Source organism: Haliaeetus leucocephalus, unplaced genomic scaffold (genome assembly GCF_000737465.1).
Source record: "Haliaeetus leucocephalus isolate CR32 unplaced genomic scaffold, Haliaeetus_leucocephalus-4.0 Scaffold217, whole genome shotgun sequence".
Lineage (NCBI taxonomy): Eukaryota > Metazoa > Chordata > Aves > Accipitriformes > Accipitridae > Haliaeetus > Haliaeetus leucocephalus.
The window spans coordinates 6,062,406-6,085,422 of record NW_010972653.1 but is presented as its reverse complement, the minus strand read 5'-3'; the positions used below and the strand labels follow the sequence as shown (position 1 = coordinate 6,085,422).

Below are 23,017 nucleotides of genomic sequence, written 5' to 3'. Positions count from 1 at the left end.
ATTTAAGTTCATCCTTTGAAAATCCTGTTTATATGTGGACAACTACATCTCCTATTAGACACTAGCTATGTTTCCTCATTCCTGCTCCACAGTGAATTCAATCTTCTAATTCCATTCAGTCCTGATTTTCCTTGTCTGCAAGAACAAAACCGATGATTTTGGTTTTGTGACCTATGTCCTTGTCCTCAAGGATCTGACTCAATTGGAAAGCCAGCAGCTCGTTTCTGAGAGAGCATGGAAGCTTGTCACAATCCCATGGCACACAACATGCATGTACATACGTGGGAACATTCACGCTCTGCAGAGGAGGATACTCTCCTACCTTTGTGAGGATGGTCTTCCCATAGTTCTTGGTGCTGGTTAATCCACTGTTCAGATAGATGTCCTTCTTTGCAGTTTGACTATAGTAAGCTACAGAAGTGAGAAATAAACAAATAAAAATTGACAAACATTTTCCTTGGGTTTCAGGGTTTTTTGGTGGAGAGAGGGATATTTGTTTGGGGAAATGAACAGCTTTATTGTTCTCACAGGCTCACCAGTGAGACCCTGTCTCTTGCCAGTTTTTGGAGTGGGGAATCTTTCAAGGACAGCACAAACAGCTCATGTACTGCAGCAAAGGGGAAAATATAAGAAATTTCCAAGACAATAGCATCTGCCGTTCCAGAACTGCTGCAAGATGCGCCCACACAAAGCAGCCCTTGGTCTAGGGTTTGTTCTAGCCAGCTTGTTCACACCAGATAGCTTAGTGATTTTTATCCTTCCGTCCCTTCTTTCTCCAGCTCCAGCCAAGAAAATGGCCATCTATTCTATACAAAAACCAACAACTAGAGTCTAGGCAAATAACACATCACGCTCCATGGAAGTCGGAGAAGAGGATTAAACACAAATAACAAAAACTAGCTTTCATCCTAGAACTGGGACAGAAGAAAAAGAAGCCTTGCCTTTAGGACAAATGCCACCATGGCTGTTAGGTCTGGGAGAGCCAACATAAGCCAATCCAAGCGTTCCCATGTCAAAATCTTGATATGTGAAGAGATGAGCAAGGCACACGTGAGCTGCTTTCTCAGCAATATCAAAGCTAAATTGCTTTAAGGAAAAAAAAAATCAAATCTTTGTAAGACACTTTATGGTGCACATTAGAAGCCTATAAAAAAGAACATTTATCTAATGAGCCAGACAGGCACCTTCTAGATCCAGTTAAGTCAGAAAAAAGCAGCTGTTTAGCTGTCCTACAGAGCTGTAGAAAATTAAATTAATACCCAAGTACATTGTATGCATTCATTTATATAACTTGTCTATTCATTTCCCCTTTTCACAGAGAGGCAAAAACCAAGTACAATAATTTTATGAAGGTTACAAGACAGCCAGTCTCAGGGCCAGACATATCAGGACTGCCTTTCTTACTCAGGCCACATACTAATACTACTAATTGATGTGTGCTCTATAATTATGCAATGGAGCCCTTTACCATGGGCTACAGGGCACATCAGCTAGTTTGTGTAACATCTACACGTCATGCAAAGGAAGTAGAGGAGTTTCATCTGTTACCACAGAGCAGCTGTATGAATGTAATTCCCTGTGAGGGGCACAATTTTTTAAGGGTTACAACCTACCTCTAGCAGCATTTTCACATCCCAGGCATCTTTCTTATCATCTGGGTAACTTTTTGCCATATTGTAATGCTTTTCTCCAGGTTTTACAATATTTGGCTCATTGTGGATGATAATCTACATTTCAAAAAGGGCAACAACAATGTAGAGGAATTTTGGTCAATTTAGTAGTTACAGAAAAGCTTTCAATGTAATCTTAAATGTCTCAATAGATCTGCAAGGAGAAAAATTCAGACTCAGCATGCTTCTAATGTTAACTTTTCAGCCTCTGCTAGTTAAGATACACCAAATACATCATAAGTAACTACACCAGCCCTTTTACAGGGCAACATCAACAGTTTTCACTGTAACATTCTGCTTTGAGATACATGTTACTCTATCAAAAAAACCCAAATACTACCAGGATTTACCTCTAGTATAAATAACCCCTAATCATTTCAGAGTTCTAGCTAACCAAAACGTATTTTAAAGGATTGCTACTTTCCCCATAGCCTAGAATTAGTGCATCATGTTCTTTTCCCCTCCCTGCCCAATTAACTCTCCTTCCTTGTTCCTGCAGACCTTTTCCCAGTAAAGGGGCAGCTAGCTTGTACCATTAGCCTCCATGTTCCACATCACAGCTCCTGCAGTACTCTGAGCTGATGGATTGCTCTTCTTTTTAATGCCCTTTTTCCAGATTTCTGTGCACAGAAGCCATCATATAAATTGAAGTGACTACATCCCCTGTGTCCACGTTACAGCAGCTTCTATACTATCACATCATGATACCATGATGTCTAAGAGAGTCATTAAAGCTCTTCAGGCAGGATTTGTGTGTTTTCATCTGTGTTTGAGGCCCACTCAGGCTTTGTAAGCTAAGTACTAGTCATAGACACAAACATTAAATGCATGCATAACAGTATGTCTGACAGAAACAAGAACTCCCCATATTCAGGGAAAAAAAGCACCTTTGAATTGAGATTAAACATGGAGAGATTCCCCCTGAAAAGTTCCATCTCAAATGCTGCAAGGAACTGAAAATGGGCATGCTGTGTCAGATCAGTAACACCACCACTAGTAAGATGCTATTTCAGAGTGGTCCTGGCTGGAGTTAATAATACAGGATTTGATTATTTTAGCTCTAATCCAGATAAAGCAATCAGAAACCCTGATATCTAAACCATGTTCTTATCCTTTAAATTGGAAACCTTTTGTATAGTTCAGTGAATACCTGCTCTATCTGTATGCCGTACCCATTGAAGGCTCCATTGTCCCAGGAAGTATTTCGGTAGATGTCATCTACTCTGTCTATCAATTCAATCTATGTAGAGAAGAAAAACAAGTTATTTAAGTTCCACGCTTTCACGTAATAAAGTTCAAGACACTCAGAGAAGCTGCAACATACTTATCTAGAAACACTCACTTCAAATTAAAATTGAATCTCATGTAACAGACATACTATACTCACTGATCCAAAACCAACAGTACTTGGATCCAGAGAGTATTATCACATATCCTTGAAAATTTTCCATCATAAAAAACCAGTACAAACTTTCCCCTTTATCACTTTTGTTTGTGTAGTGGAAGAGCGATAATATTAAGAACAAGACATCTTGGGAAACACTTTGTTCATATACTAGTTTTCCAGGTTTCTTTGAGGGGAAGGGCAGAGGCAGGAGTTGGTTTTACTGCTTTGTTTTAGCACAATGCTTAACTAGTTTAACTGATCCCTGAGGCTTGCTTCCCTCTCCTAGCCAAAAACCTACTATTTTCCTTATTATGGTTCAAGCACAAGGTTCCAGAAAGTCTCTCTTCAGTGCTCACTATCAATACCTCCCTTTTCAAGCTGTTCTCATCTTCCTAAAAACTGCCTTCTACTAAATATAAACCATCAAACTTGCTCAGAATGAAAAGTGACATTCAGAGCCACTTGATAATAGTTTATGCTTTAGTTTTCCAATCACTGTGTTGTTAACAGTACACATCTACCTAGGAAACACAACAGTAGGTTAGCCTCAGCATATGTCAGATGCTGAGATAATAGCATCTCCGCAAACACACGAACTGAGGCTCCATTACCTGAGGAATGTAAACATTTCAGAGGACAGAAAGGTCAAAAAGCCAGCAAAGGTGGAACAGAGTGATTAGCACTTTAAAGATTCAGACTCAGAGACTCTTGACAAACAACAGACCTCCAAAAGTAGTTTCATTTGGTTTTGTCTCCCATCCCCAAACCCATACTCTCCACTTCTGCTGAAAGGCTGTGGGCAGGCATTCTATTTCACAAAAACTTGTCAGGTAGACAACCCCATTGTACTGGTTTTGACTGGGTTACTTGGTAACCAGTACACATGACAGAGCCCCCCTTTCCTGAGGATGGCTAAACACCTGCCTGCTGATGGGAAGCAGTAAATTAATTTCTTATTTTGCTTTGCTTGTGTATGCAGCTTTTGCTTTACCTATTAAACTGTTTTTCTCTCAACCCACAAATTGTCTCACCTTTACCCTTCTGATTCTCTCCCCAACCCGTCGGGGAGGAGTGAGCAAGCGGCTGGGTGGGGCTGAGCTGCCTGTTGGGGTTAACCCACAACACCCATGTACAACCAAATGAATTGTTTACCGCACCTGCTTCTAATTTTGTTGGTCTGGACAAAGGATCCTGGAAGAATTTTGAAAAAAAGAAAAAAAAAAATCTATACAAGTTGCTTTTGCCTCTCATATGAGCTTTATACATGCTTGAACTTCAAAGATGCTTGGATCACTTGCAGTGGATTTCAAAATCCAGGAGATTCTAAAGCTCCAACTGGAAAAAAAAGTTTCTTAGGCAGAAAATAGCATAGCCACAAGAAGTATGTGAAGTGAAGGGATTTGTTTATAAGTGAAACTTGAAGACTATTTAACTATAGTATCACCATTATAAAATATCTTAAAAGCATGATTTAACACTTTCCCAGGTAAAAAGCACACGCAGCCATGAGACATAAATACATTACGTTGGGCAAAAGTAGTATAAGCTGTATGTTCTTTTAACTACTGACTCAGTATTTTTTCCTGCATTTATTCCAGCAAATTGTAACAGAGTATATTTACTTACCAAATAGTTTATAGTGGTACTCTCTTCCCCACGGCCCATATACTTGAAAAAACGATGATCTGCCACTACCAACATCTTGCACGTGTTTTTGGAGCTCTCTGAAACAGCTCTTTTCTTCCGATGGATGCTTGCTAATGTGAACATTTTAAATACAATTAAATAAACACTCAGTAAAACTGCCACTGCTGTGTCTATTACCCTTATGTAAGAAATGACTGCAAGTTTGGGTGGGTTTTTTGGGGGAAAATGGGGATGTTTAGGTTTAGATTTTTTTTTTTTTTTTTTTTAATAACTGTACTTAAATTTTGTCTTCTTAACAGTCCTCAAACTTGTTTTAAGGAAAGGAACGTATAGTAGCGAAATTGAGTTATTCAACAGATTTACCTATAGAGCTTTTATGGTCATCACCTCGACTTTAACACATCTCCTCCTCCTATTCCTAGTCATTATCCCAACCTCTGCTGACACAGCAAAGGACAGAGGACAGAGGAAAGAGGGACCAAGAACTCTCAAAAACCCATCATAGCTCAAGATGGATTCTTTGAGTGACCACCAAGGCCAAACAGGTCCTGCTGCACAGTGCACAGAAATGCAAAGTTGTTTTAATGTTCGCCTCAGAAAGCTTACCTACATTGCTGCCAGCTATCACAACAAAAACTACTTAGACCTTATGAAATAGCTTCCTTTCATTAGCCTACACGTAGGGCCAAACCCTTTCAACAAGCCAGAAACATGCCCTGAGTGACAGTTTCTTCCTTTCATCAGTTGTTGGGGCTTTTTTGGGTTGCGAATGGGCATGAGGAAAAGTGCTGCTTTTTTCCCCCCACCAATGAATTTAAAGAGCTAATAATTAAACTAGAAGCAGCAACAGAGATTATTGCCCAGGTTCTTATCTTACTTGCCGATACAGACAGAACTCAAGCATTTGTTTCAAAGATGCTGCTCTCCCAAGGTACAGACACTCACCTTCGTTTTGCTTCCTGTCTTCCAGTCCTTTTGGCAACAGTTCTTCTTCGTTTAGCTTTAAATAACCACACACTTTGGGGGACTGCAATCTTGAGAAATCTTTAATATCTTCAGATCTGTAGACCAGCAGTCTTTCATCTTGCACATTATCTACAAATCTCCACAGTGGCTGACAGCACAAGAATAACAGAAATGCAATTAGGAACACAGTGAATGCCAAGACTAAGTCTATATAAGTAAAAAATTAGACATATGTACCATCAAATCTCCACAGCTCTATGTGTACACACACAAATGCGTTGGACTACAATAATTTCATCCACAGCAACAGATCTACTGATAAAACGACATCCCCAAGAAATTCAACAGAATTCAACTCTTTTATGCTACACAGGTATCCAAAAATCTAAGATCCTCTCAACAGAGCAGTCGCAGCCACCTGGATAAGGCTGTAGAAGAGGCAGAATTTTTTTCTTCCTCTCCAGAACATGAGCAAGCTGAAGGGGCATCTCGGGCTCCTCCGCTCCCTCCATAACAGTATGGATACTGGCACGGCCGGGGAGGAGGTGCTTAAACTATGCTAACAAATGCACTGACCAATGTACAGGAGCTGGCAGATAACAAAGAATATCTAAGCGCACAGCAGAATGCAGTCTTCACAGCAGAAGGCAGGCTCTTCAACGTTCAATAGCTACCCAAGTCACTTACAAGCGTGAAAATTTCTCCAAAACCAAAGAAAACAAGAAAACCATGAAATGCCAACATAAGACACTAATTCCCATAGCTGATGCATACTAACCATCTTTTTTCTTTAGTGACATGTCCCTATTATTATCTGTACATAACAGCTACATCAACACCAACAAATACAACATGGACAGGGCCTGTTCTTTAGGCAAGGCCAAGTAGCATAGACTGCCCACATCCACAATGCAGAGCACCTGGGTCTGGGTCTCCTCTGGCCCTTAGGCAGTGCTCTTTCAACTTCAGACAACTATAACTTATCACACTGTGCTTTCAGATCACAGCAAAAAGGTCCTGAAATGTGAAGGCTGTGCCAGCCCAGCAGCCACATGCCTGTAGCGCAAAACTGAAGGCACATGTTTCACACCCTAGGGCAAGGTGTGAGGGCACCAGAGTTTTATACAAAGGTCCGCAGCCTTTCTGAACGGTACAGGAGGACCATGAAGCAAAGGAAGGCAACGGTGGAGCAGCTTTGTCCGCATTGCCTTTTGGCAACGGTCTCTGGCACACACCATCTCTGACTGCACACAGGCATCATCTCACCCACAGCTGGTTAGGTGCTGAAGCTGACCCACAGATGCTAACAGCTAGGCAGCATGGGCAAGCCAGAGCTTCCACGCCATTGCCTGCCCCCCAACCAAGGGGGTTGGCTGCACCGAGGAATGAGACATGCTTACCTTACTCTGGACCACAACCACAAAAATGCTTTAAATCACAATCGAAGAGCTAGTATATGCTCTTAATGTAAAACGCGAGTACAGTGGTTTGGGTATTCTAATCACATTTTCATACTTTAACGTGACTAGATTTCCCAGGTTTACCCATAATTCTGCATATGCTTGGGTTTGGATACAATTACAATATCCATATAACACTCAGCCATAATTACTGTTATTCAGCCATTCTAATACAGCTTGTGTCTGGGAGTATACTGCACTGAACAACTCATTAAGATAGTCTCTAATTATATATTGTGGAATATGTTTTTTAAACCAATAGTTTAAAATAACACAAGCAATGAAAATGGTGAAAAACAGAAACAAGGGAGCAAAAAATACCAGATTTTCAAATAAAGCTCTAAGAATGGGAAAAATTCCAAGACGTAACAAAGCCAAAATTTTAGAAAGCTTAACAGACCTTGACTCTGCTCAGAAAGCTGCACAGTTTGTTATTCTAGAGGACATGATCACCACTAATTACTAACTTTATCCATATCTATTTCTAAAACCCTTTCCTGTTTAAAACATACCTTCTCCCCAGTGTATCTAAAACATGCGAATGTCAGAGAATGTAACTCACTAATAAAACTCAACACTTGCAAAAGTCAAATCGGTTTCACATTTCTGTCCCTCCTCCCTACCCACCCCAAAACAACCACCACCACCAAGTCTATTTTGAACTACAGAGGTGTCACTGTGACTAACTAGAAAGAGAAACACCCACATACCTCAACGTTGTATTCTTCTCCATCAGTATTGATTCTCACTGTAAAATCTTCATCCCCAATATGTGCCACAACCTTGGAATTATGCTCTCCTTTAACATAAGCAAGGAAAAATAAATTAATTCAGCTCTATTTGCATGCACTCCTGCACAGACACTGTTTGTTGGGGTTTTTTTAATTGTTTCTAAACTTCATGCCAAATTACCTTCCTCAGTCTCTGAAGAACACTATACTGTCCAGTTTAAAGGAAAAAAAGAAATGAACCAGCACTGCTCCCCAGTCTTAACTTCCTAGTGGTCACAGTCATCAAGACTCAGATTTAATTGACAATTTTGCAGAAAGTGTTGAGATGGCTCTGGGGATTAGTAATGGGTCACAGAATATTTCTGCCAACAAAAGCAGCTTGCATCTTACTACTATCAGACAGCAGTCTGACATGGCGTCAGCCTGGATTCCAGTGGAAAAGACTTTTACCACATCACACAGGCAACATAAAAATCAAAACAACTTAGCGGAACCATTAGTGCTGGACTAAAGTGGAGCAAGATACCCTTTCTTCACAGAAAAGTAATCTGCAAAGAATCATCTTAAAGTCTTTTAATATAACAATCTGGGCAACGCTGCATCACTACTACCCGGGCTTTGTGTTCTGGGACAATGAACATTCAAGTCTTACACTCCACTTGGAATTAAAGCTACCATCATCGTTTTAAAAAAAAAAAAAAAAACCAAACAAAACAACAAAAAACCACAAGCTGCTGCTTGAGTAAATTATACCTTTGTGTCCTGCCAAACTAAACAGAAGAGTCCTACCTTAGAACCTTGGTGCAATAGCTAAAAAAAAACCAACCCCCACCACCCACCAAACCTAAAAAAACCCCCAAACCCACCACAAAAACAAAACCAGAAAACCCAAGGGACATGAAAATTAAGTTTACTATTTGATGAAAATGAGGGCAATACACCATTTACTTTGGCCAAGAGGCTCAAAGCTGTGCTTTCTCAGCACTGACACACAGTCTAGTCCATACTAACCAACGACATGTCCGGTAAAAAAGTCTTGCCACTGAACACGATACTTCTTTTCCTTGCCTTCACCATCCACAATTAATGCTTGAAATTTTTCTGAAAAGTGTTCAGCAGTTGCTGTTAAGTATAACTTAAAGTGCCTGTAAAAGAATTTATTTCCATTTATTTTTAAGCAAAGTATACACATAACAGATACATCCAAGTCTCCACTTTACTGAGGGTCCAAAAGAAGTTAGAAAGCATTAATTCTGATAAGCAGGCTACAAAAACATATACTGTGTAATTCATAACTGTAAATATTTTTAAAGAGTCAAAGATGTTTAATTAAAAAAATAAAAAATAAACCCCAAAATCCAAAACAGCCACAGTTTGTTCATGATGGACCTTCTCCATTTGCTGTCAAAACCAGTTACTGGTAACTATTTAAAGAAAATCAGACCAAGGAATTTGTTCATGTATTTGAAATTAAATTACTTTGAAGTTCTTATTTTCTGAAATAATACAGTCAGAAGACCATAAACAGAAATCTGAACTCTGTAGATTTCTATGATATATTGTCACAAAAACTAAAGGCTATCCCAAGAAGTAACTAGAGAACCTTCTCTGGAAGGAGCCTCATCGGCTCTTGGTTTATGTGGGCTTTGGGTCAAAGATTTTTGGTATGCCCCTCTGCAATTATTCTGTAATTATCACTGGCCGTATTGCAACCTCACCATAAAGTCAGGGTGCACGAGGCAGTGCAAAACAGGGACAGCCAGACATTTGATCCCATTAACCTTTTATACTTGGTACTTAAAAATTACCCCCTCCACACATTTAGAGATTAAAAAAATATGCACAACAACTTGCATGACAGTTGTAGTTGTAGATGACAGACAGGGGAAGGCACATGAGAACACAGTAGACAAACATGTCAGATGAACAAAAATTGATCTACACTTGTTAATACAAAACATTATTCTCACCCTGCTCCCCCATTTGAGAGTCACAATTTCAGCACTCAAATACCTGTAAGACGCTTTTCTGACACTCAGTAAAATCCATACAACCTTCATGCCTGCTCTCTTCTACCTCTTCTTCCCCTTTCACCTGTGCTTCTATTTCCCATCTTATGAAAAAAATGATTAAAAGAAGCGTTTTACTGAATGGGAAATTTACACTTAGTAGGGAGAGGATTAAACCTCCATGAAAAAAACACAATAAATCTCTTGGGCAACACACCACACACGCTCCCCAAACCGAAGGCAGAGATTTTCAAGAACCAGAGGACAGTCAAGAAGTATGACAATGTTGCCAGATGAGGTATAAATGGGATCCAACCCAATCAGTGGAAGTAATCTACATAAAACCAAGCTAAGAACAGAGCAAAAGAAATCTTTAATCACTGCCACTTCAGCAGAGTAATACAATGCAACTTACTTTTCTGTTTCCTTTGAGCCTCTCTGAAGTCATATAACCACTAACTTAGAACTGGCCAGTCATGACAGAAAACAAGATAACTATTTCTGGGTTTGGAACTGTGCATTATTCATTACAAACTGAAGGAAAATATTATGCTATTTCATTGCTGATGATTTAATTACCTTTGCAGGGCTGAAAAACTTAAGAGCCTCTCCACATGTGTCTCAGGCTGGAGGTCCCTCTTCTTCAGTGAGTGTTGCTGGATGCTAGACTGAGAAAGGATGTCATAGTCTGAAAGCATGGACTCAACTGTGTCTGGAAGAGCAACAAGGAAAGTTTTGGTTTCAAGAGACTCTTTCACAAATACACACATAAACCAGCAAAACAGAGCCTCCAATTTCAACAGCAAGACCACAGTTTGCTCTAATTTTAGGATAACTATCGTACATTTCTGTAAAGGTACATTTTGTGTAGGTGAGTAGAAATCATAGTGTGAGGCAAGACACAATCTGAGAGGCAAAGTATTCAGTTCACTTCTTATAGCAATTTTTGAGCAACCAACCTATCATTTTTACTGCCACTGCTGTGCAGAGCTAATGCCCTCCCTGGCTGTCCTCTGGAAACTAAACGGGGGAGAACATCCCCATTTCTCTGGAGTGAATCACTCTCCTCACCTGCTGGTCCTCATCCGAGTCTAAGGAAGAAAATAATTTCACCTAGGAAACTTCTACCAAATTCACTACAGACCAGGACTGCATTTATTGCCTTTCTGTCCAACAGTAGCCAGAAAACAGGTGTCTGTGTAGCATAATCAATCAGAAATAACTAACAAGGCACCTCATATGAGGCACCTCCAGGTACCCTGGTTTCCCAATACCTTACCACCACACAAAACTCCTTTGATTTCCCTACTCGGAACATAAGAACTTATTCAGAGGAGGGAGACCAAGGGCCCGCCTGAAGTCCTATGGGGAGCAGCACACAAATTACAAATTCAGGTCAACATTCTGCATATGCTTCCACCATTAACAAGTGCATAATGCTGGCTGCCAACGGTGTCTGACTCTTGCTGATAAAGCCTCCTGCTGCTTGGTAAGCCATCCCTTCGCTGGGAGCACCCACCAGCCGGCAAGGCACCTGACAACCACCTTCACTTCCACCAGCGCCAATCGATTCATTTGCCCCTTACAGCCCTAAACAGAGGCCCTTTTTCCCACATCACTGTCTTCCTTCTCTGCCAGAGGTGTTCACTCTTTTCAATGAACCACATGAGGAGTCAGCCATGTTTTACAAGAAGCAGAAGTGCTCATCCAGTCATTCTTCACTAAAAAAAAATCCCATTTTTTCCCCTTCATTTCCAGCTGTGCTTCTAAACCAGACATGATAGCTACCAAAGTGGGTTTTTATTAACGAAGATGGCCTTTCCACTTCTTCAGAGTCCCCAATCACTAGCTTATACCACCCAGCCAAGTAACCTCACACATTTTATTAGACTTTTAGTAAGCAGCACCACTAGGAAGCTGCATTTTACTGGTTCTTGTGCAACAAGCCAAGATGGCCAACTTGAAATCCAGATTGATATAGCTCCTGAAATTTATTTTTTTTTTAAACTTGACACTCAGTACCATCATTTATCCCCAAATACATGCCTCTAAAACCCAAGAAAACCTTTAAGAATGGGCACGTTATCTGGGCCAAGGCAAGCACCTCACTTTTTCTTTTGTGAGGGGGCAGGTGGGAAGAATTAACCACCAGTGTATGTGCACACATATGCTCGTGTACGCTGGAAGCGAGGAAGCTGCAGAAACAAAGATGACCCTCACAGCCCTCTTGGCCCTGCACCAGACCGACTATCAAAGTGACACAGCTGCCTTCTCGTGCAGCAGAAGCCACCAAGCAGCAGCTCCCAGGCTTCTCCCTCCCCTGCCATTGAGCAACACAGGAAGGGCAGTGCAGTTGCAATTTCCTGATTTCTGTTTACAACCCACAGGTTGAGAGCACCTGCAATTGATTACCATGCATTTAGGGTTATATGTAAAGGCAAGTTTCCAACACCTTCATGTTGTGGGTTTTCTCCCACTTATGGGCGCAGTTGCGGCATGCCAGGCAGTGCCTTCATCGTTAGCTTGCCACAGGCTGCAGAGCTGGTTCACTAGAGCCACGCAGTGAGCAAATACCTAAAAAAATCCCCTCCCCAAATCCCTTTTCTTTAAAAAGTCTATTACAATTCATTGCTTATGGTCTGGCACCTGCCTTCATCCAGAACCACCTGGGAGGAGGATAGGGACAGGCAGGGAAAATCAATTCTGAAAAAAAAGCCTCATTAAACTGTCTAGTCCTAAATTCTTTTAATTAAACCTGAGATTCTTTCAACACACTCGGCCAGAGCAGACCCCTCAATTAATGTGAATGTTGACATAAAGGATACCAAATGTCGGTTTGTGATACAGAGCAAGTGTGTGGTATGTGGGCCATGAAGCAAGAGAGGTGTGGTACCAGAGCTGTGCTGCTGGGGACTGACACAGCGACTTGCCAAGCACAAGGTCTGCCCAAGAAGCACAACCCCAGCTGCAATATACTACTCTTTCTGCCCTTTTCCACCTCTGCCTGCAAAGTACAGCCCAGAACCAGGGGAAGGTCATGCCAAAGAGCAAGATGCAGCTGTCACTATGGCCAGACAAAATGTCTCAGTTTGATGGCAAGAGAACTGAGAAGTCTGCTAAAGAAATTAGATTTTTTTATTTGGTAGGCAAGGAGAACTTCAGAAGTCCTGCTCCACCTCAGCACACACAAATACCCTTCTGGAAATGTCTCACAGAGACAGGGGAAGGGTAGTAAGAACAAGACCTACAGACTTGATGAAGATGAGTAAGATGATTGTTAAAGTAACAAATGAAACACAGGACACTCCTAGTTCCTGTTACCCTGAAACAAGAATGCACTTGTTCGTATTTCCTCTTACCCTTCCTAAATTTGTTTGCTTTTAATTTTACTTGTGACACAAGTAGACTTAAGACATGCTGCTGCTAGACATAAATCCTTGAACTAATTCAGGTGTCAGACAGATGTGGAAAAAATATATTGGTAACACACTCAAACCAAAATTTTTCTGTAAAATTTTCATACTGTGAAAATGAATCCATGGTCATGGCTTATTGAAAATGAAAGCTGAAATGTCATTATTTTAAACAAAATACAGAGCTGTACAGAGTCCAACTGTACAGCAGTCTGTGGATGGGAGCCACAGCAAGCATATACTTGACTACTTTTTATTCAAGCTTAATAATCTTTCTGGCATTCCTCCCTCATTATCTTCACTATGGTCCAAGAGTCATTGCCCATGGGCTTCAACGGCACCAAGCTGACTCAAGTTTTCCCAAACCACTTTCCTGCGGTTCCTTCCCTTCCACCCCCTCTTAGATTTCTGCATTCCTCTCTTTTTGGAGAGGGACACCTTAATTTCATCCTGATATCCCACATATTTATTTATTTATGATCGCCAGCCTTCACCTCATTCCACCTTCTCTCCTGGGATGGGGGGATGGGGACGGACACAGGATGACCTTCCCAGAACATACACATCTCAGGTATGTAAAAGAAACAGGGAAGGAACATCGGTGACAAAGACAATACTCCAAAATTCTCATGAAGAAATCCACAACAGTGACTTCTCCTCTGCCCCCAACTTTGAACTCACTAATTGTTTCCTCTTTTTCTTTCACCTCATTTCAAGGCTAAAAGCCTACTGCTGCTAGACTTTGCAACTTAACACAGGAAAGTATCTTTTAAATAAATTATGGGCCAGTATGCATTGCAGCAGGCTACTCCAGCAGCAAAGAGATCAAGAATGTGCTGGACAACAGCTTAGCTCACTGAGTTGGAGGCCACTGCATATATTTCAAAAGAAGAGGTTTCTCTTCAAGTGCTCAGCTACCAATTCAAATACCAATGGCATCCTTCTCCAACCAGCTCAGCTTTCATAATCAGAACAGTAAATTCCCATGATCTCATGCCCAATCTATTGCCCGGAAAGCAACAAGTAAATGTGGCAAGTCAGCCATTTCATAAGCATTCTTTTGCACTGCATTATTTACAGAAAGGTTAATCTTATCTAGAAGCATCAAGTTTTAACCCAGAAGATATAATTAATATTTAAAAAAACTCTCTTCACAATTATCCCATGATAATGTCTCTACTTAAAACACAAGATCCAACAATATTTAAGAAAACATTACTTTCAGGATTTAAAAATGACCACAAAAGCATCAGAGGGGTTTGCAGGAATGATTGCAGTTATTCCTCCAACCACCCCAAGGGGAATGAAAGCAGAAATAAATCTCCTGTCAAAAGACACTGGAATGGGATGACAAGCCTACAGACAGTAGCCCTGGAACAAGCACAGCAAACACACTTGGGGAGGATTTTGCAGTGTGACCGTTAAATCACTGGCATATCCAAGACTGAAAAAAGGGCTCCAGCCTGTATTTTGCATGGCACTTGTCAACTACAACCCTGGTACTGATCTCGAGCTGACTTCCAATGGGTATCAAACACCTATCAAAAGCTTGTGAGCAGCTAACTAATAACAATTTTTCTGATTCACTGGGGAGTGACTGAATGGTTAAAGGGCTCCATATTCTTTATTGTTACTATTTATTTTTTATTCTCCAAATTATGCTCTTCTTCCTACATTAAAATATTTTAATTAAAGTAACCAAACAAAGTAACTTCAAATATAATTCACAGCCTCAGTCAGAATTTGGACCAGGAAACACAGACTGGAGTCTTTCCAACCTTAACCATATGAGCTAAAGCAGGTCACCACCACCCTACATAAAACAGCGGCCCTCGTGCTTGTGGTAACAGCCGGTTACTGGCTGCAATACAGTGGGATCATTTGACTGGAGCACCATGCCAGGGAGTGCTAATGGAGAAGGCCAATATATTCATATCTCAGCCAGGCACACAAACAGTCTTCACCAGGCAGGAGGTGATGCAGTCATGCCTAAATGTTTATGGGTACCTTCCCGTAACAGTTTACACTGCTTTTAGGAGACTGTTGATGAAGAGGATGTGTTGAGAAGATCCATCTGTGGGAAAGCTGTTCCGTAACAGCTCATTACACGTGCTGCTACATCTCTCTCCAGTGCATCTGGTACAGAGCCATTGCCAAAGACAGAAAACAAAGTGAATTGAAACACTTATCCCTTGTGAAACAGCCCATGCTTTTAACAGTTTAGATAAATCATGTTTACTTGTTTCCACTGCATAAAGAGGAGCTGCTGTTTTGCTCATCAAGTATACATGAACAGAAGAACTTGTGTGAGAAATGGGTTCAAAGCAAGAACCAAAGGTATGTCAGCCTGCTTATAAACCATAACAGGATAGAGGTTTACACTCCGTTTAAACACATTTCTAGACAAACCTGTCATTAAGAATGGCCAGCCATGTCAGCATTGCTGAATGTTTTAAAAGACATGTTTTTGACTCGATCCCAACTGCATGAAACTTGCTAAACCACATGAGGAAAACAAGCTGCCCAAATTCAGTTAGTCACCAGCACAGCACAGACAAAGCCTCAGGGTATGGTTACACAGACCTCACACTGAGAGGTGAGGTAGGCTGCTGATTTACTGTCTACCAGCTACTCCACACTATACTCTTCCTGCAGTTACACCGGTTAAACTACTCTCTACTTACCACAAATTCAGAAATGTCCAGTGATGGATACCATGGAAAAACTAACAACTTACAAAACACCCTTTAGTTCATCTCAGGAAAAAATTTGTTCATATAGCTGCACCCTTATACTACTCCAAAGTTTTTTCTACAGTAAAATAGACATCTGTTTCTAGACAGTGCGAATATTTCCTTAAGGGTGCAAATTCTGTTTAGCAGAAGCCGTACAGATAATTAAACTGCTATTTCTGGTGGTTTTGAATACAGCTGAATACCCCCTCACACTCTTCTGACCTTGCAAATTTTCTCCTTCACTGAACACATCTTAAATAAGGACCAGTGAGGAACAAAATTTATTCTGTTGGATCTACTTGATTAATAATTCAGTCTGTCCTATTAGTGAAAGCAGAAGGCACTTTTTGGAGAAAAAAAAAAGAATGCAATATCCTGCTCAAATACTGACGTTATAAAAAATAAGGAAGCCCACTGAATTATCATCCTCATATTCAAAGTGAAACAAGGGCAATACAGCTGTCTCATCTTAAAACTAGAACAGCATCATATGACTCAATGCTCAAAAAAACCCCCCAAAACTCAAAAATCACATGCTTTCACATATCCTGCAGACAAGAACAGCCAAGTCACAGGATGTAGTGTTCTCTGGAAACATCATTTGTCTGGCTCTCCAAAAACTGTCAGCCTCACTACTGTGCTTAGATACCACACCACAAAATCATGCTGTGTCACAAAGTAAGTGTGAGTGGAGCTGATTCTAGGTAAAGACTAATTACTGTCTGGACTACGCTTGTGAGATCAACCTCTTCTCCCCATCTGACTGCATCTCTTCTTGAAGATACGACTTTGGACTCACTCAGACACAACCTTCCAAAATTCAAGGCACACCACAGGTACTGAGGGGCAGAACTTCATGATTTCAGTAACGATCTGAAAAGGTGAGAAAGGAAACCAAGGATTGCAAGGGATACCATGTTCTTGTTCAACACCTCAGTAATTACAGATCAACATCAAGTGGGTGGCAGCTGTAGGTGCCTCCCTGCATAACAGGGCCCCCTTCCCTTCCCACCCCCCAGTCCACGTACCTACATAGGTTAAAAATGCAGGTATCAAGGAGGACAAAAAAGTACAAAAAATGCATATTAAGAGCAGCACAGGAAGACAAGGATGGATACTGTGAAGAGATGCAGGGCACAAGCGACATAAATAGGAGCGGTATGGTCACATACATCTGCAAGAATAAGACACCAGGAAGACCATCAGAACCATTGAGAGCGTTGCAGGATATCCCCAAAACAAGCAAGTTTGAGTGTGGCATATGAAATCCATAGAACAGGACAGCAGGATGTACTGCTCTTTGTTAAAGAAACCTGGCTCTTGGTTAACCTTTAATTACACACAGCAAAGGACTTCCCTTGATCAGTCTGGGAAACAGGCAAACTCGGACTCCTGCAGTTTATAAAAAAGCTGGGGGACAAAAAAGTCAGCCTGTTTATAACAGAAGTTAAATATAAACTTCTATCTCAAAAATAAATGTCTACTACTACTAAACACATAATTAAATCCTGGTGTAATGTTAGAGTGCAATCAGGAGAACTCTGCACTGAAGAGCTGGCTGGCTGTGCTTCCTTGCTCAGCCCTTCCAGCCGCAGAGCAGAAAGCCATGCTGGGGCTTCTGCACACACACAAAAAAACTCCAGGGTAGCAGAAGCGTGAAACTGAAATGAGTCACTGCTGCTACCAGCAATGAACAGTAGCAGGGAAGTTATCAGTTTTTACGAGGGGGGGGGGAGAAAAATAAAACGACCCCAAATCTTAAATGCAACCAAGAGTTTTACTTCTTGGCTGCCTAGAAGTCAGACCAAATCAGCACTACTGAAAACCAAACTCACACCAAGCACTTGATTATGTTCCTATCACAAAAATCTTGCAATATTAAGGGTAATTCTTAATAATTAGAATTTAATCTAGTATTGACATTCTTCACTTTGTTGACTTTGAGTACTTCTCTCAGGAATTACACTTTTATCACTTTTTTTTTCCCAGTTAGAAATGGAAACGTTGACTGATTCACAGGAACAAAAGAAAACAAACCCAATAAAAGTACTTTAAAACCTTAATATTAAGTACCTCCACAGAACAGATTGCCAATCCACAACACAAAAATCACACTGATAATTTGCATTCAATAAGACCATGTCTACATGAAGCATTTGCTGTTCATATGGAGACAAAGTGTACAGAAGACTCTACTTTATCACTTAGCCTGTAACACCACCTGTGGAAACACTGCATCTACAAATTCCTGCAATGATCTTGAAATAATCCTGCAGCATCCCAGGCAGCTATCACGCACTGCAAGATACTGCTATTAGGCTGAGTGTTCTTGGATTCTCCTCCACGTGGTGCATGGTAAGATACACACCCAACCTTCAGCTTATGGAGTGAAACTGCAAAACTGGCTCAATCCAAAATAGTTGTTTTGCTTCAAAGGATATTAAAATGGGACAAGAAACAGTAACAAAAATGGCAGACTATGGTAGGGAAATTAGTTACTTGGCCCTTACCGAGGTCTTGCCTTAGTCTCCAACAGATGCTTCAGCCCAGAAGGACAAAGTTTAATCCTGCACAAGGATTTTGTCAATAATTATCTCACTGCACGCTCTTGACACTGAGCTAAACTTCCACCCCCTTAACTCTTTGTCAGTTGGTTATACTCCTGGCCTTACGGACTTCCTGCGTTTTGTCACACTAAGTGTGAAGTAGAATTCAAAACTGAATGTGAATGATTTTATGCTGCCCTCTGCATCACTCAGCTCCCCCAGTTTATTCAACACCACTATCATTTGTTTTTTTCACTCAAATTGTAAATTCTAGTCTTTTAATGTGTATTACACAGGTTCGTACCGAACCATTTATAATGGGTCATTTCTTCTGCTCATGCAGTTCGTTTTGAGTTCTGCATGGCATTTGAGCAGTGTGGAGAAAAAACAATTCAAGCCCAGTTTACCTGCCTCATTTTATTAGTGCAATATAGCAGGTAGAAAAAGACTAGCAGTGAGAGATTCAAAGAATATCATCTGCCCAGTATAGGAACCGCTATCTTATTTAATTCCGTGCTTAGCTTATGATAAAAAAGATCTCATTCAAAACAGGTAACAGTAGAGTAAGACACATTTTACATACAGACTCTATTCTCGGCAATCCCAGATACATGCTCCTTCGTAGGAGGACACTACTAATATCACTGTGTTGTAAAACAGATTCAAGCAGTTCTTTAGATATATTCAGTGATATATTCAACAGCACTGAAGCTGGGTATTTGCATCGTTCTTCTTTTCAGGTATATTAAGCCCCGTTATCATTCAGATATGTCTGAGCTCCATGACAAACAGCATTAATATTTAATAGTTATAAAAGGTTATCTTCAGAGATAAATGACAATGGAGAGAAAAATGTTAAAAGAGTTTACCTTAATTTTTCAGAGGCAAAACTATAATGACCTTAATTTTCAGAGGCAAAACTATAACAGTCATTGTATTGACTAGTAGAGTCACACTTCTCCCAGAAATTAATCCCTGCTGTCAACGTTATTAAAAAGAGCACTGCTTCCAGATTATCTAAAGGCAACAAACTGAGGCGGATACCATCCCACCTTCATCCCTCATCTTGAGCACAACCACTACCACCCTACAACACACAGGGCAGGTACTTGGACAGTCATGCCGTGAGCTAGTCCAGGGAGCGAACTCCGCAAACAAACACCCAAACGCAGACACCCTATCCCTTACCGATAAAACCAAAACGATTAGCTTCCAGGCAGCTTAGCTCCATGAATGTGCTCACAGGAATGGGGAAGGGATCAGAAAGCTGAGGCCAGGATTGTGGCAGTCCCAACTTAGATCAGTTTAGACTGCTGGAACACCACACCCTAAGATTACTTCAGCTCAAAAATGCTGGAAAAGGACCCATGTCTTTTTATCTACTTATTCCATTCTTTGTCAAATTCTGTTTTTCACTGTATAATAATTTTTTTCATCTCTGAAAAACTGAAATTTTAGAGAAACAAGCAAGAAAGTTCTTAATAGAAACCACAAAATGATAATCCTTGAAACTTCCTTAAAGATACTGCTCTCCAGAAATCTGATTTCGGTTCACAAAACTCAAGCTCTGTGGTTAAACAGAGCTCTCAAAATAGCAATGCTGAAGTTATTAGAAGGAAAAGATGGTATTTCAGAAAACCAAGCTGTGTGCAAGATGAGGACAACAGAACTCCAGCAAAAGATCATAAACCCACAGTAAACTAGGCAAAGATATTTTTAAGAGTGGCTTGTAAAAGGCATAAAGCTAATACTTGAAATAGCTTTTATTATATCAAAAGAAACAACCCAGCCAAATAATCAAAGGGACCTGTTTTACAAGTAAGCTGCAAAGATGACTCCATGAACAGATGCCAAAGGTAGTACCAAAAAGTAAGAGACTAACTGACCTTAGCATTCACTGCAGAGGTGACTAAGGCGGCCTCCAAAAGCTTGTCTTGATAGGATAATCTAAAGACCTGCCTCCAGTTAAAGACTCAAGAAAAGGGTCTTTAGAACAAACCAACGAAATGAGCAGTAAGTCAACAGGACATGAATGTATTTACCCAAGAGTTATAAAGCACAGAAAAAATGAAACTGGTCAACTACTAATCCTGGTATGCAAGTACAGTGCCACTGGTCTTGCTACAGGTGGCCTGAAAGGTGGTAAGTGCAGGACCAATTTCCACCCCAGGTATTATCTAGGGGCCTAATCAACAAATACGCTCAACTTCCTCACCTGACAAACAGGTAATAATAACAAAAGCAAACTGTGAATTACTAGACCTGTGGCTAACCAAGACACTAGGGAAGTAGTGCCTCATATATATATATTAGCATTCTGAAAGGACAAAATGTGCCGATAAATGTAACACAGCGGACCACACCTGGATTTTTCAAGCTCCCTCACAAAATGCTTTTATGTATTTAGTTTACTGAATGACAGAACAACAAAATGCTTGATGACATTCAATGTGTGAGCAAGTGTGAAATAACACACAAGAAAAAAAATCCTCACTATATCTGAGCAAAGTATTTCAGCATAGTTATTACCACTCAAAAATTTTAAAAGAAAAAAAAAAAAAAAAGAGATCTTGGAATGACTATTAGACAACAAAAAAAGGCCAAAAAACTACTCAGAAAGAAAACAAAACCAAAGTATTCATCACTATAAATCCACGGTACCTTTGTATCACAAATACTGCCTGCAGTCCTGGTCATACACCGCAAATAAAAAATTAAATCTAATACAAAAGAAAATGTATAGACAAAAGTAACAAAGACCAATAAAGTCATTTTTTCCCATACTAAGAATTATTATACAGACTAAGACTTTCCCACTCAAAAAAAAAAAAAGGAGAGAAATTACAAAGGAGAAAAATTACATAGGTCTGTAAGTCCCTAAGGGTGTGAAGAAAATGAGTAATCCTTCCATATTGACCATTTCTGACAACAAAAATGGCCAATGTTTAGAAACAGAAGAAAAGAGTTTTTCCTCCATGCAGTATCTGATAAAATTGAAGAGCTCATAGTCCAGGCACGGTGGTACGGAGGCCAAGAATACAAAAGCTATCAGATAAAGATTATACAAATCATAGCAGATAGGTCCTCTAGAAGGCATAAAAATCTGACAGCCCAAGATGCAACCTCTGTTTGAGGAGCTCCCTGACCTCCCTGATGTTGAAAGGACACACTGTGTTTGTTCTGCTTCTGCTACACTTCCTGGAGCATCCACCACTGACTGAACCCTATCCTTCCCAGCTTCCTGCAGTCACCAACTGCTGAGGTCTGCACAGAACCACAAGTCCACCTCAGGTGCAGGAGAGGAGGACAGAGGCACAGCCCGGATGCCTGTTGGGAAATCTGCCGAGAGATCTAAGCAAAGAAGAGGGACTTGAAGCAGTCACCACAGGCCACATCAACTGGAAACAGGACATCTGACTGGGCAAGACACGACCACCACCTCTCGCAAAAGTTCATCTGATAAGCTTTTGCTCATCGAACAGAAGTTTGCAATTTCTTTACTCTGAAGTAAAAGTTTAGATGCAAAACTAAGTTTACGGAAGTTAAATAAAGCGGCGGTTCTCCTCCGTGTTAAGCTTTCTAGAAGTCACATTCAGCTCCAATAGCTTCAGGCTCTCTCTGCAACGGTGACTCTCCAACCAGAACTATGAAGGGAAGCCATTTACATCATTATCCTGCCTTAACATAACACGAACTCCTGCGAGAAAAACCCTTTAGCAGACCTCGAGTGTAACACAGCACGGTCTCGTCACCCCGCTGCAGAGAGCGATGACCCCCAAACGCTGCCCATCAGTGATGCCCTCAGCTGAAGAGGAGCCACTGCCACCCGGGGAGGGGACGGGGCCTGCACCGTCCCCAGGGTCCCCAGCGCACACGCACCTACCCGCCCACCGGCGGGCACGGGAGCAGGCCGCGGCCTTGCCCGCCGCCTCGGGCCGGCCTTCAGGCAGGCCATCAGCCAGGCCGGAGGGTCCCCAGCTCCAACCCGGGCCCCAGGCTCCTCTCCCCATTCCCCCCCACCGCCACCCCTTGGCAGAGGTGCGTGTGCCCCCCCCGCCTCATGGAGGTGGTCTCTCCCCCACCCCACACATCACCCCATCGCTACCCCGAGCGGAGGTGGGTGTGCCCCTCTCCCCCTGCCCCGCAGCAGTGGTCTCTCCCCAGTTCCCTCCCACACCCCCTTCGGTGGTCTCTCCCTCACCCCACTGCTACCTCTCGGTAGCTGGAAGCCCCTCTCCTACGCCCGCGCCTCGGCAGTGGTCTCTCCCCACCCCACAGCTACCCCTCGGCAGAGGCGAGCGTGCCCCTCTCCCCCCGCCCCGCAACAGTGGTCTCTCCCGGACACCCCCTCCCGCGGCTGCCGTGGTCCCGCCCTGCCCCTTACCGTAGCGCAGGCGGCGCGGCGGGCGCCCCAGCGCCCCCCACCCCCCCAGCCCCCCCAGCCGGCCCCGGA

General features: G+C 41.6%; 1 protein-coding gene across 1 annotated transcript in view; it reads right to left on the bottom strand.

The window, feature by feature from the left end:
• Window positions 1-22,989, bottom strand: part of ADAM17 (ADAM metallopeptidase domain 17) — a 36,750-nt gene extending 13,761 nt beyond the window's left edge. The window contains exons 1-10 of the mRNA XM_010566687.1: window positions 22,949-22,989; window positions 10,450-10,582; window positions 8,873-9,006; window positions 7,841-7,929; window positions 5,650-5,818; window positions 4,684-4,814; window positions 2,821-2,910; window positions 1,614-1,727; window positions 942-1,086; window positions 323-411 (exon numbers count right to left, since the gene is read on the bottom strand). Of these exons, the coding sequence (XP_010564989.1) occupies window positions 323-411; window positions 942-1,086; window positions 1,614-1,727; window positions 2,821-2,910; window positions 4,684-4,814; window positions 5,650-5,818; window positions 7,841-7,929; window positions 8,873-9,006; window positions 10,450-10,568 (1,080 nt within the window). The 5' untranslated portion in view covers window positions 10,569-10,582; window positions 22,949-22,989. The remainder of the gene's footprint in view (window positions 1-322; window positions 412-941; window positions 1,087-1,613; window positions 1,728-2,820; window positions 2,911-4,683; window positions 4,815-5,649; window positions 5,819-7,840; window positions 7,930-8,872; window positions 9,007-10,449; window positions 10,583-22,948) is intronic.
• Window positions 22,990-23,017: the final 28 nt, after the last annotated feature.